The 14,174-nt window shown below is 40.8% G+C and overlaps 2 protein-coding genes across 5 annotated transcripts in view; both read right to left on the bottom strand.

The window, feature by feature from the left end:
• Positions 1 to 3,795: 3,795 nt before the first annotated feature.
• On the bottom strand, positions 3,796 to 7,477 carry thoc3 (THO complex 3). Its single transcript, XM_037076021.1, has 6 exons — positions 7,245 to 7,477; positions 6,474 to 6,630; positions 5,506 to 5,710; positions 4,682 to 4,843; positions 4,457 to 4,557; positions 3,796 to 4,258 (listed from the first exon to the last, which is right to left on the bottom strand). Exons 1-6 carry the CDS (start codon positions 7,422 to 7,424, stop codon positions 4,095 to 4,097), a joined length of 969 nt encoding a protein of 322 aa, XP_036931916.1. The 5' UTR covers positions 7,425 to 7,477; the 3' UTR covers positions 3,796 to 4,094.
• A 4,438-nt stretch (positions 7,478 to 11,915) lies between these two features.
• The window catches only part of shtn3 (shootin 3), a 31,884-nt gene continuing 29,625 nt past the window's right edge, over positions 11,916 to 14,174 (bottom strand). For all 4 annotated transcript variants that reach the window (XM_037078239.1, XM_037078240.1, XM_037078242.1 and 1 more), the window contains 2 exons: positions 12,727 to 13,030; positions 11,916 to 12,623 (listed from right to left, as the gene is read on the bottom strand). In XM_037078239.1, coding sequence (XP_036934134.1) covers positions 12,494 to 12,623; positions 12,727 to 13,030 — 434 coding nt within the window. In that variant the 3' untranslated portion in view covers positions 11,916 to 12,493. The remainder of the gene's footprint in view (positions 12,624 to 12,726; positions 13,031 to 14,174) is intronic.

Below are 14,174 nucleotides of genomic sequence, written 5' to 3'. Positions count from 1 at the left end.
TCTGCAGAAATGTACTCAGCTAACATTTATTCTGGAGACTGGGCTGTTTGATTGCCCTAACCCCTCAAAATGGCATCTTGATGGAAAACTTTTCTCGTTCCAAACCCAGGACCACGAGCTGAGTGTTTGCAGATCTCTGGTATTAAACAGGAGGTTGGTGCATTTGTGTTGGTTTTCTCCCCTGGAGCTGAAGTAAATTGGTCACCTATCAGGAACACAGAGTGTGAGTGAGCATCAAAGATCCGCATCTCACCAAAACCCCAGAAATCAATGAGGAAGCCTGCGGTCAATGCAGCACTGCAATTATGCAGAATGGCCGAAGTGCCCTTTAACAGATCCAGAGACTAATTCATTTTGACTAAAGCAAATGGACGGATGGGTCTGATTATCGCTCTGCACGCAGCTGGCCTCCACACACACACACACACACACACACACATACACAGAGGAGTAAATACATACACTAATACCACATCACTGATACACTCATGCATGTTGTCTGAAAGCATTAGTATCTGAATGGATTGATCAGCATGCTGGAGCACATCTGAGCTCTGAAACAGAGGACGATCACCTTGGGACAAGCTGGTGTCTTATGAACGGGAGTATTGATCAGTGTGAAACCTGATTTAGGCTGAAAGCCCGTATCTGTTTCACTTTCCATATATTTGGAATGTTAAGCACATTAAGCAGAAATTAATATTAAAAGGCTGTTAGATGGTAACAGACGCCATCAGATTTGTGCTGTTAGCTCCTTGCCCTGTACATACTTGACAATATTTTCAAAAAGACAACAGATTCAGTGCTTTATTCTGTCTTTGCCAACACCACCAGCAGTATTTAATGCGGCTGTGTATCCACTGAGCTCTAGAATCACATCAAACTGCAGTGATTTATAGGCGGGCGGTAAGCGTAGTGGTGAGGTTGCTCCATGTAGATCAGACCATTAAAAGTCAAATCAGATAGACCGTCCTGCTTACAGAATGGGCTGGGCAGATGAAGGAGACCCCGCAGGCAGATATATTTGATTTATTACACCAAGACGCTCGCTGGCAATCACATCCGCGGATATTGACCGACCTCTTCACAATGTCGGCTACAATAAACAACAGCTGGGATCAGACTGATGGGATGACATGCTCAAGGGCCATCCAGCTACATCAGGTCCCGATGCTCAATTCAATAGCAGGTGCTTGACTCGGCTGATTTGCATGTTGGCTCCAGCGGTGATCCCAAAGCAAACGTGGCACATGGTATATTTTTACACCCACACCCACCGCCGAGCTCCAGCTGCATCATGTGCTAGTTTACAAATCAAATGGTGGCAGTTAATTTTTCTGCAAACCACAGATTCATTCTTGTGTGTATGTCATACAAATTGTTTAGACATTTTTGTACAATTAATGTCATGTCACGTTTACATGAATCTTTGCGAGCTGACAGGAAGTCAGGAGGTGGAGAGGAACCAAGAATGCAGTTCGCTATCGTGCATTTTAACATTTGTAAGCTTGACACCAGTAGATGTTTTCAAGCAGCCCTTAAGACATTTTCCAATTGTGACAGAAAGTCAAAACCCCTTCAGACATATTTTCGACGATGAAAGCGGGTGTTATCAACTAGACCTCCAGACATTTCCTGCCATGTCTACAGTGACCAAAGCAGGTATTTTAAGCCAAAACATGAACTTTTCTGAAGCCAAACCAAGTATTTTTTTTTTCTGTGCCTTAACAGATTGTAAACATAGTGATTTCATGATATAAAATTGAAAACTGTTTGTTGCAACATCACATAATGTGAAGTTTTACTGAAACATTATTCATGCGATTTGGGTGTGTAAAGCAGTTCTCCCCTCATTTTTTGGCAATATTTAAGCATGAAAATCTTACTCGCAGCCAACTGACTGCGATATTGTTTTATTAAAGCAGAAAGAGACAGTCCCCTCTCCTGCCATTTCTTTGTGGTATTAACAGTTGGTGCTGCTGTCACATAGACCCCAGTAGTAACATGGCAACCTCTAGCAGCCTGGCTATGATCCGAAGCAAAAAAAAAAAACAAGCATAACAATCCCAGTTTGACCTGAAACCCTGATCTCAGTGCTGGTCGTCTTAATAGCAAGGCAGGTTTGTCTTGACTTTGTTTAAATACTTGGAAGACATTGATACGAGGACCAACAGTCAGCAGAGGGCCTTCGCTCCACAGTAAGGCTTTGGAGCACTTTGTTTTCTTGGCCAGCACGGCTCTCATATGGGGCGCAACCAAATTAAAATTAATTAAAAGAGGGACTTGTGACTTCCTCTCAAAGATTACAGGAAACTGCAAGGTGAAACATCCTGCAGCCTGCTGGTCTGAGGCTTGGAGGAAAGGGAGTAACCAGCTGTCACCAGCCCGGGCCAAGGGCCTCCTGTACGGGCTCCCACTGCAATCATCTGTCACAACAAAAGAAGATGAAGTGGTCAAGAGAAAATGACTTAGACAGACGGACACGCCCACTGTCAGCTGATGGTGGTTTCAGATCGATGCCTTATTCTGAGATGAAGGAAAGAATGCCACAAAGACAAACACGCAATTAGATATTTATCTCAGAAGTTAATTTTAATGAAATTGTTGCTGAAAAGTAACTATTAACACCAGCTGTCAGATACCTGCTGCAGGGATAAAACCACAGTATTTTCACCCCAAAAATTATGAGAGACAAGCAGAAAATCTCCTCAGATCAATTTGTCTCCTACTTTACGGAATAACTGATCAGTTCTTTTGTCAATAAAATGGTGTAAAATGTTGATCAGTGTTTCTAAAAACCATGATGTTGTCTTCAGACATTGATTTGTCAACAACTCCAAGATATTCAGTTTACTGTCCTTTTCGTTGGTAAGTACTTTGGTGGATGACAACTCATCAAGGTATTATTTAAACCTTTTTTCAAGCCATATACTTTATCGTACGTAAATAACGTGTTTTCAAATAAACTTGAGATTGCAGAGCTTCTGGAAGTCCCCAGTTGCTTCAGTTGTTCAGGAGAATGCCGTTTTGCTGTAAAGCTCCAGAAATGTTTTGTGACTACAGAACTTCACGGGGGTGAAGAGATACTGACCGAATGGATGAATGAATCTACATTTTTGACAGCAACACACCTCAAATTAAACTTACTGAAAAATTATAACCCGAAATATAATAATAAATTATCGAAAGAATCTAAAATTCTATAGCCTCAGTAACTCTGCTTTTCATCAGCACTGAACTGTATTTAATAATTAAAGAGGCCACAAATACAACTAATACATGAGTGTTGTTTGGCTCGTGTGCAGAGGCAGAAGTGGGAGTGTTTTCTAGGTGTGTGACTGATGGGCTGTGGGGGATTGTGTTAGTATACGTGTTTATTTCCCTTCAGCTCCTTCTTTTATGTTCCTACACACACACACACACACACACACACACACACACACACACACACACTGCGGGCTGGGATGGATCAAGGTCCAGAGTTATTAAATGAGCTTCCTGCTACAGCCATAAATATGAATGTATACATGTCATGAATATATAAACATTACTGCTGTGTATTATTCTTTGATCATTAAAGACTCCAAGCTTTTCACGCATTTTATGGCAATAATGATTAACATGTGTGATTAATATTGATACCAGGTACGCTTAATGTTTAATTTTGTTTCATTAAATTTAATCTGTATTTATTCAGTCAAGAACCAGATCTCATTTCTAAATAGTGTCTCCATATCCACCTCATGGATTCTCATTAACAAACAAATTCAGAATCAGAGATCAAGACACAGAAGATTTACAAAGAGACCAATTTTAATATAAAAAAACAATGGATATTATACATAAAAACAATATATTACAGCACTGGGAGTCTGTTTTTTTCTCTGTATAGAAACAGAATATAGTATTCAAGGAACTGCTGCACCATCTGCTGGTGGTAGAAGGTAACTGCAGCTTCATGACCTGCAGCACCAGTGAGACTGGACTTATTTTGTTTACTCATGATCCTTTTTACCTGGCTCTCCCTTCAGGTCTGACTGATCAAAAGAATTCAAGCAAATTATTTCAATCAGGAACAACTAATCAGATCTGTCTCAGGAGTCATTGGGGAGGCCGAACAGTTTGACGGTACCCGCCTCCCGGTTGTTGTCGTATTTTCCCTCCTTGTCGTCGCAGGCGTAGGCCAGCAGCGGGCGCTTCGGGTGCCAGGCAACAGTGAAAGTCGGAGAGTCACACTGAACCTCCCACAGCTTCTCTCCTATACATATTCAACATTGGAGAAACAAAGAAAGACATGTCAGATGATTTTAAAGCAAAATCTGACTAGAGGAGTAAAGAAACTAGAAAATATTCACATTTAAGTAGCAAGAATCAAAGCATTTTGTCTTTTTAGTCTGAAGAATAACCTGCTAACTCCTTTGAGAGATACAGCAGACAACGTGTCTGTCACACTGACCTGTTGCCACCTCAGCGATGTCTATGAAGTGATCCTCAGAGGCCGACGCCAACATCTTTCCATCATGACTGAAGCTCAATGTCCTCACAGGCCAGTCCAGCCTATGACACATCAAGTGATGATTAACTGAAGTGCAATGAGTCATTTTATTATGTCCAGATATTCACCTATCTACCGACAGATGCCATTTAACCATAAGACCCACAGGCACACATACAGACTGACCTGGAGAAGCAGCGCACACACACCAGTTCATCCACGTCCCACAGACTGACGAGGGCGTCGGCACTTCCTGTGGCGAAGTATTTCCCCATGGGATCGAACTTGATGCAGATGCAGTTGGATGGGTGAGCGTTGATGGACTGGATGGGCTTCAGCTCTGGATAACTGCAAACAAACACAATATTCATTTCAGTCTGAACCTAACCAGTACACAATTTTATACAGAGCAGACAGCAGGGACTCTGCACAAGTTACAGTCATCTAACTGGATCTGGACACCAGGTCCATTGTGAGTTGTTGCATCTCAGACTTCATAACCTACAAGAAAAAGAACCACAAAATGTGTTGCACAAGTCAAAAAAAAAAAAATGAGTGCAAGGTTTGAGTGAACAAGATAAATTGTGGAACACCAAATAACCTTGAAAGAGAAGCTGCATTTACCTGGGTGGGTTTTTTCCTTTGAGTAGAGATGAGACACATATGTAAACGTTTTTCAGTTCATGCTTGTTATATTTGATTTGGTTCTGAAGTTTGTGTCAGCACTGGAGAAATGTTTGGCAGCAAAAATCCAATAAAAATACTGTGCCTGCCTATTTTTGTTTTCTTAAAAAATATGAATGGGTTGGGCAGCACTACAGCTAACATGCAGCCACAGGGCTCCTAGCATTTAAAAAAAAAACAGAACCCACTCCGTGTTCTGGCAGGTGTTAGAATGTGAAAACTGCCTGAGAGCTCAGAACTCAGCTTTTCAGGAATTCGTAAAGTTGGGGGAAGAGACAGAGGAATTCTGTAGGACTGACCAGTGTTACGCTTTGTTTAGTTCCTACCTCAGGATGTTGATGCAGCCGTTGCCGTTGGTGAGGAAGAACATGTCATTGTCGTTGTTCCAGGAAATCTCATTCACCTCGAACTTGAACTGCTCCTCCGCCTTGGAGCGATGAGTCTTGGCGTCGATGAAGGTCACCACATCGTCTTTGTTCCCGACGGCGATGGTCTGACCATCTGGGCTCCAGCAGATGTTGATGTTCTCTCCTACAAAAAGATATAATTAAGACTGTTTCGTAAGACTATTAACTAAAAATAGTTTGTTATTTTTTTTCGTTTTCATTAATATTTTCTTGTTCTCTTCCCCCTTCACACTTTGCCTCATCATCCACCATCTTGAATAATCTCCCCATCAAACCCGTTCTGCAACAGATTTTATGAATAAAATTGAATCTTTCTTTCAGGAAGGGTTTTAACATTTCATGCTCTGAAATTATGGTTTTAGGACTCAATGGACTTAATGACTCACAGGTTTTTACCTCTCATCTAGTTCATGTGGACAGAGGGAAGCAGAGCAGCAGGGAAAAGGCAGCGCATCTTGTTTGTTGTGTCAGTCGTAGGAGGTGTAACTCGGAAGCGTAACTCGGAAGCGTAACTGTGAAAACTATCGTCTGGAGTCCTGCTGTCAAGCTTCTGGCAGCAAGTTCTTCCACGAGAAGTTCTCACTTCTCATTTCTGTTTAGATAACTGTTATAATGGTGATCACAACTCACATCTTGCTGCACTATAATCAACTTCATCCAGTTATCGGAGGGCAAAACAGTAAGAAAACAGTTGAACAGATGACGTTTAATCTAATTTCACTGCTTATAATGCAGTTTGTTAAGTAAATTTGAACAAATAGTTGTTATATAAGAGTTCTCATTATGATTTTATATTTGTAGTTTTTAATTAAAAAGAAAAACAACCTCTGTTAGTGTAAACCGTCTTGTGGATCAAACCCCAGCCACCACATATACTAAGGTCCCACCTTTCGTGTTGACAGTGGCGATGCACTTGGTTGTGCGGACATCCCAGATGCGGATGGTCTTGTCTCCAGATGCAGTGACGAATAGATCTGGGTTGGTCGGATGCCAGCAGAGCTGATCCACGCTATCGCCGTGACCTCTGTAGTTGTTCTCTTTCACCTAAGGACAGAACATATTAATTTGAGTAATATCAAGTGCTGAATTTTCATAATAAATATTCATATAAAATAGACAAAACAGTCAAATGTAATCAAAACAGGTGTGTCTTATTTATTCCAGTTAGTACTACCATTCAGCATTGGTTTGGAGTCACTGCGTCTCATATCATGGAAGCTACTGAAAAGAAATGCTGAATTCTCACAATGAATAATCATGTAAAATAGAGGAGGCAGTGCAATCCGATAAAACCAGGTGTGTCTTATTTATCCCATTTAGTAATACAATTCAGCATTGGTTTTCAGTCGCTCGGTCATATGATATGGAAGATACTGACAACAAAAGCTGATTTTTTATAATACAGATTTATAACAAATAAATAAGGCCGTATAATCCACTAAAAAGAGGTTCGGGGAGCCTATCTAACCCTCCTCCTGCTGCCAAAACCGGGTATAGTCACGATGTTTGTTCGCTATGATATTCAGTATCATAGCGTACAAACATCGTAGCTATGGTTATTACAATAAACCCACATGTTGGTAAACCCTGCACATCCATTCATTCACTGAATCGAGAACAACGCTAGCATGCTAGCCGGACTCTCCACATCGACTCACCAAACGGTCCTTCTCCAGGACAAAAACGCTGGCTGTCTTATCAAAAGAGCCAGAGGCGAGCCTCCTGCCATCACAGCTCCACGCCACCGAGTGAACTTTAGCTGTGTGAGCGGGGAATTCTCGACTTTTGTTGTTATTTTTGAAGCTCTCCTGCATCTCCTGATAGTACTGCGACGCCATCTTGAAACTCTACGTAATATTTCTGCGGCGGCCGGTAAACCGCGGCGCATGAGCAGTAGCGCCATATTGTGCTTCGGATTTAGTAGGCACTTGGTCCATAAAGGCTGAACACTGGTCCCACATTTGTGTGTGTGTGTGTGTGTGTGTGTGTGTGTGTCTGAGTATATATATATATATATATATATATATATATATATATACAACCTAAATATCCCTGATGGCCCGCCTTCAAATACATCCATGGCCATTGGCCATCCATGAGAAAGCTACTTAACCTCCCACTTTTCTATAGGAATAAATATTTCCTATAGGCACTGCACTAGTTTACTGAAAGCACAATGTAAGCAGTGCTCATTATAATCACGCAATAATGTGCTATTTACATCTTTAAAGATTTAGCCCCCCGCCTCCCATTCTTAGAAATGGTTGAGTCCACCCCACACTCTTTCCAATAGGGCGGAGCTAGCAGCTGCAGCAGCATGTGGATGGAGCCTGCTGCTCACACCTTGCACACATCCCATTTACATACAGCGCCAGGTCCAGACTGTCTGCAACACTGATCCTGCATTGTTCAAAAGCCTACTCAATTACAAGGGTTAAGCTAAATTAAAAGCTACAGATAGTGATAGTCACAGACAGAGAGGAGAGGAGAGAGAGAGGACAGGACAGGACAAGAGCAGTAATAATTATTTTTGTCATTCTAAAAGACTGTCTGGATATAAATGTCTGAATCAGATGTTACTGACATTTTAGATTTATTTCCAGGAAGGTTGTATCCAGATATCCAGAGTTAACTGTATTGAAATATATCTATCTATCTTTTTTTTTTCCCCCCATTTCTGAGTCAAATGTTACAGTCTCTGTCAATCTCCAATTAAATTATCACAACTTAATGAATTTTCAACAGATTGTTTAGCAGTATTGTCTCAAGTGTCAGATCCTATTATTTCACATGATATTCATTCTGGAGTTGTACACATTTGACAGTAAAAAAAAAAAAAAAAAGGGAGAGAGAGAGAGAGAAATAAATAGCATAATCTGGTATCTTTCATCTGGAAAAGGGCAGTTATCTGATTATGAGAAATCTGATAAACAAACTTAGATGTTTGCCTGATAATTTATTTATTTATTGCCTGTGTACATCATGACATGATGACATGTGCAGGTGGACTCAGCCAATGCCGAGAAAGTTTTTCTGCCTGCCTGTTGGAGAGGTAGAGAGTCTAAAGCCTAAAAAAAAAAAAAAAAAAAAAAAAAAAAGATGCTGTATAAAAGACAGGCCACAAATTCTACTCTTTGCCCCCCCCCCCCCCCCCCCCCAGAAAGGTCTGTTCACCCAAATTCATGAATAAATGACAACAATTTAATTGGCATCTTGACTTTTGAGGTGGTGGCAGAAATTTTGGTGACAAAACCTAGATAAATTAAACTAATATAGATATACCGGATCATTTTTAAATTATTATGATTTGTAAAATCTGGTTGAACTGACCCTTGATAAACTATATTTATGTAGGCTGGATGTCCTACTTTCCATCACTGGCTTCTCTTCAAGTAAAGACAAACACTAGTTTTAGCTTGAATTGCAGTTTATTTCAAGTGATGCTAAAATGGAAATCCATGTTTTAAAAAACTTTTTAACACTCCATTTATATCCCAAGCACACACAATATCTATAGTCACCCAAACTCTGTTAGATACAGTAAATCCTTTTATCAAGTAGCCACTTGGTTAACAACTACGCAATCAGTACAAGGACCCAAAACATCACCAACTCTACAGCCGTCTGAAGGCCTGTGCAAGACCTCGATATGCATAATATTCAGGCCTGTGGCGGCTTAACGGCTGTTACAGGTTGTTTAATGTGCAGCCTAAGTGTTCATTAATGCCTTCACATATGGTCCTTTGCATCAGAATCAAATACAGCTAATGGACAGAACAAAATGCACTTTTAAATGTGATTCTGTGATTTAAGAAAGAATAACAAGTTGTGAATGCATCGTACAAATGTGCCTCATGTAATTGCATACTCTTCAAATTTGTTCTCAATGTTGCATCACGCGTGTCAGGAAAGCTATATATGGACAGTAGGCCCTGCGAAATAAAAGTCAAGGAATGCACGGTGAAATGTGACGACGGTACGCTGAGCACAGAAACACTGAGGGCGTCTCAGAATGTGTGCATACAGGACTCTGGACTCAGAGCTGATTCAGTGGAGGAAGGCGTGTGGAAGACATTTTATTTTTGGTGAAGGGACGATGATGATATCTCGTTTTTCACACAACAAAATGTAATTCAGGCTGTATAGGTTTGGAGGCAGGTGTCTGTGGAGAGGTAGACAAACAACACCTCATTCCTTCTAAGATGTTTTAATCCTTTGCTCATTTAACCACAAGCTTTAAAAAAAATGGCTTTCTATTTGTTTCTCCGAAACGTTTTGCTCTCAATGCAGATGTTTTTTTTGGTGAAATCTTGTCCCATTGGACCCTGAGAACATTTCTGTTATGGTGTGTTCGCACAGAAAGCAAAGTCTGTTTTTCAAGATGTGAAGAAACAAATACACAAAGCTGCCCTCATTTTCATCATGGCCATCTATCATGGTTCACTAATACCAAACTCCAACCAAAGAATGCTGCGAATTTGCTTCTCCACTGGATGTGAATGTTTTATTTGGCTCACATTGAATGTAGTTGAACAAGATTCAAAGGTGAAAATGTGCTTTGTTTTCAGTGCAAACACGCCATTAGATGTGATTTAGTTGGAACTGTGCTACTGTATTTGCTGTTGTTGGAGAAATCTCTTGTTCTCTTCTCCTAAACCTGAAATATCAGTCACATTTGTCTGATTCCCACCTCAAACTGTCACGAGCCTTACCACACACTGATAGTCGACACGCTGAAACCTGGGCAGGAGCCTCAGCAGCAAAGGTGGACGAACCTTTCCACAGTCAGTGCTTTCTGGACAAGTCTTTTTGTTACCCTGGTTGTGAATATTGTTCCTGGATGTTTTTCACTCAGCCTCCCTCTGGATGAGGTTGGACTAAACAGAGGGAGAAGTTCACGAATGAGAGTCTAAATACCTGGATACTACGGCCAGGGGTGCACAATTAGGGCTGAAGACATCAGTCAGTTAGAGCCTGAGGGCTGCGTCATGAACACAGGCTATCTATCTAGCATGTGTAGATAGATAGATGATTAACTTTGAGAAAAGTATCCGTATTTACAGGATGGTATTTAGATGTTTTTCCCAGCTCAAATCATGAATATCTGCTGGGTGATCAGAGGAAAAGTGTTTCCACGCTTATAAACAGAGTAAAACATGTTTCAGTATTGCCTCTGATGAAGCCAAGAACCCCATATGACTCTACATAAATCAATTGTGCAGACCCGGCTACAAAAAAGAAGAGTTTGGAGGAGAAGCAGAAGAAGTTGGACAGTGCATTCCTTCTGATGACACAAAGTGATACTGAACACATCCTTTGTGCATCATGTAGAGAAAAAAGACTCAACCTAAAAGCTTTGCAGTCACTGTACAAGTCGAAGTGTTTGAAGAAAACTGAGGTTCTGTGCAAAAAAGTGCAGCTTCCCTCGTACAGTTCATTCTCCAGGATCCACAGGTTCGTTTTCAGAAACCTTCAGGGAAAATAAGTGATGTACAGCAGATTGATCAATGCTCCGGTTATTGATTTATACCCTAGAACATCAGTCATTGTAGAAAACCCCATACTAACTGCACCGTCGCCATGTTTTTTCTTATTGTGATTAATCATTCGGGGCAGTTTGGGCCTTCTTTTAGACGCCTTTTTACAGAGCTGTAATATTATTCAGTTTCACATAGTGGCATATTCAGTTTAGTTTAGAGTTTACTAAAGGTGGATTCTAGTTTTAGTTGATGAAGAGGATTTTCATAAACCACTTAATTTTTAATGCAATCAAACTAAATAACTTCCTGGTGAGAAAGATGACAAAATTCTAAAGGAAAAGTGGGACAAACAAAAGTGAGAATAAAAACAATGTGGAGCTTGAAGCATTCAAATGTCAGTATTTGACACTTAATCAAATAGTTTTTCTTCCCTTGGTCACACGTCTGGGTGTGACCAAGGGCAGAAAAATGATTTTAAAGAGAGTTAAAGAGTTAAAGATTGAAAAGTTAAATATTGATTTTCATTTGTTTCATCTGAAAAGTCAGAACACTAAACAACTTTTTGGTATTATTTTTACTTCCTTTCCCCAAAATAACTTTTTATTAATCTCGCTTGTCATTTCAGTTGAGCCACTGTGCTAAACACTTGACTCTTTTTTAGTCTTGATGCAGGTTTTCCTTCAGGTTTTTTTAAGACTATTCCTACAATAACCTAATGGTTTGTTACAGTGAACCACCTGGAGAGGTGTTGATCAAACTGTTCAAAGCCACAAAAACATAAGGAAAGGCAAGTCTGTATTTGCACCTTTGGATCCGAGCTTTCATGTATAGAAGCACAACTTTGCAGTATGTGTTTTTCCATTTTACTACTTTATACTAACCACCAAGAACCACCTGGAAAGGCTCCATAAGAAAGTGTTTGGAAAAGGGCAGGCACTTACTTAAAAATACAGGTGACTGGATAAACCATGTGTCTATCAGCGCTACCACCAGCAGCCAGTTGGCAGACTGACTAGAATAAAAGTTTGAATATTCCTCATCAACTTCTGAGCGACAGATACAGTTTGTTTAATGAGGTGGGGCTTCTACAATGAAGATGGTTAGGGTGCGTTCACACCAAGCATGTTCTGAACTGTTCATCTGCAGCATGCCCAAACTCTGGATGGGCACTTACTGTATCGAGCTGTGTCGACATGCTGTAGAGAGATGCAAAATCTTCAGTAAATGCTTGAAACAAAACTTAAGTTCAATGAGTTAGCTACATGTTAGTCACTTTTCTTAACTGACAACTGTTACTTTTTGAATAGTTAGTGTAAATCTGAAAAACACAAATACGGAAGGCAAACGTGATCACACCCTAAACCTTCCAGGCAAAAAAAAGCACATATCAGATAACAGAAACACGCTCGGGATCCTCAGAGTCCATCCTAGCACTCAGCGTCAGTGCTGCCATTGACCGGGCTGGTGCAGATGGCGGCGCGTGCGTCCTCAGCGGATTCGGCGTGCTCCACTCCGTTTGACTGGACGCACTTCTCATTCTGATCAGCCTCTACCACGCTGAGGAGCACGACAGAGACAGAAACAGAAACAGTCAGAAATTCACAACAATCGTGTAATCAAACCAAATAGTGTGTATTGTACAAACGGGGGAAATCACCACCTGATGATGCAACCGTTGCTGACCGGAGACTCTGCCGTCTCCTTCTCAGACAGGGAGCTGCAGGACCTCCTCTCCTGCCAGGAGCCCACTCTGGGCTCTTTGCCGGTGTCTGAGCTCTTCCTCCTGGCCACGACGGGCCCCGGTCCTGACCCCCGTCTCTCAAGGCTAATCCTGGGACCAGCAGAATCGGAGGGTACGTTCAGCCCACCGGGCCCCTCTGGATCCTTGCCCGAGTCGCTGCTGGTGCGCCTCCCATTCAGGCTGTCTGAGGAGGAGACGTGGCTCATCTGGCCGTCCCGCTCATCTAGAGAGGACAGAGGACCATTTACACAAGTCTTTCTTCATTTTTTGTCTTTTTTTTGAAGTTGTTTTCTTTTCAGTTCAATTCAAAATTTAACTGATTGTTCACAGACGAAGTAAAAAAAGAATATAAAACCTAAGTTAAAAAAAAAAAATCTTGACTCTCTACTAATCAATTAAAAGTACTATTATCAGAAGGTACTTTAAATATAAAAAGTATAAGCACTCACGTATGCAGAATGGCCCATTTTGAAAATACAACAAGAAACCTCTTAAACACATTCAGTATTTACTGACAGGCTTGTGCATGACATCTTTGTATTATCTTTTTTTATCAGACTCTTTCATGCATTCAACTCACTTACAACCCTTATGATAAAACAGCATAGTGCAATCTATGATTTATGACAAAAACTGTATTCTCTGAGTGTGTTTGAAGGGAAAAGCATCTTGCTGAGTTATTATATATATACTTATTTGTTATTCTAACTTTCCATCACCTGTAATAAAGGCACAAATAAAGAATCAGTCTTTCACTTCCATGGCTCAGACTTTACTTCACTGATCTCAAAGTGAAAAAAGAAAATAGAGGGGAAGTATTTTCTAAATCTGACATTGTCTTTGCTCTTGTAATGAATGGAAATATCTTGCAGATATGAAACCAAGCAGTTGTGTTTCACTCTGCCAGATGAGGTCAGTCAATCATGGAAAAGCAGATAAATCCATGTCAGCAATAATCTGACCTCATTGTGTGTGTGTGTGTGTGTGTGTGTGTGTGTGTGTGTGTGTGTGTGTGTGTGTGTGTGTGTTGGGGGGGGGTTTCTATGGTGCAGAGCTCCCGTCTGGACACACAGCTCAGATTATTTTCTCCCTCACAGTGTTAAGTGTTATTAGTGCAGTCTCTGCAGGATTCCAACCTCTGGCTTCTGCAGTGTTAACAGCTCATGGTCTGATAATTGACAGCTCAACCTCATCTGAACCCTGAACAGAGCACGCTGAGCATGTCTGGGTCCACAGTTTCACTTTGTTAACCATCTTTATTGTGTGTGTTTTTTTTATTTAGTCTTGCTAAATCTGTTTGTGAATTAATTTTAATTAATTTCTAATATTGGATATATGGATTTCATGAGCAATGGACACATTTCCTC

The sequence above is a fragment of the Acanthopagrus latus genome, chromosome 18 (genome assembly GCF_904848185.1).
Source record: "Acanthopagrus latus isolate v.2019 chromosome 18, fAcaLat1.1, whole genome shotgun sequence".
Lineage (NCBI taxonomy): Eukaryota > Metazoa > Chordata > Actinopteri > Spariformes > Sparidae > Acanthopagrus > Acanthopagrus latus.
The sequence above is the reverse complement of the archived record's forward strand: the minus strand, read 5'-3'. Positions and strand labels throughout refer to the sequence as shown.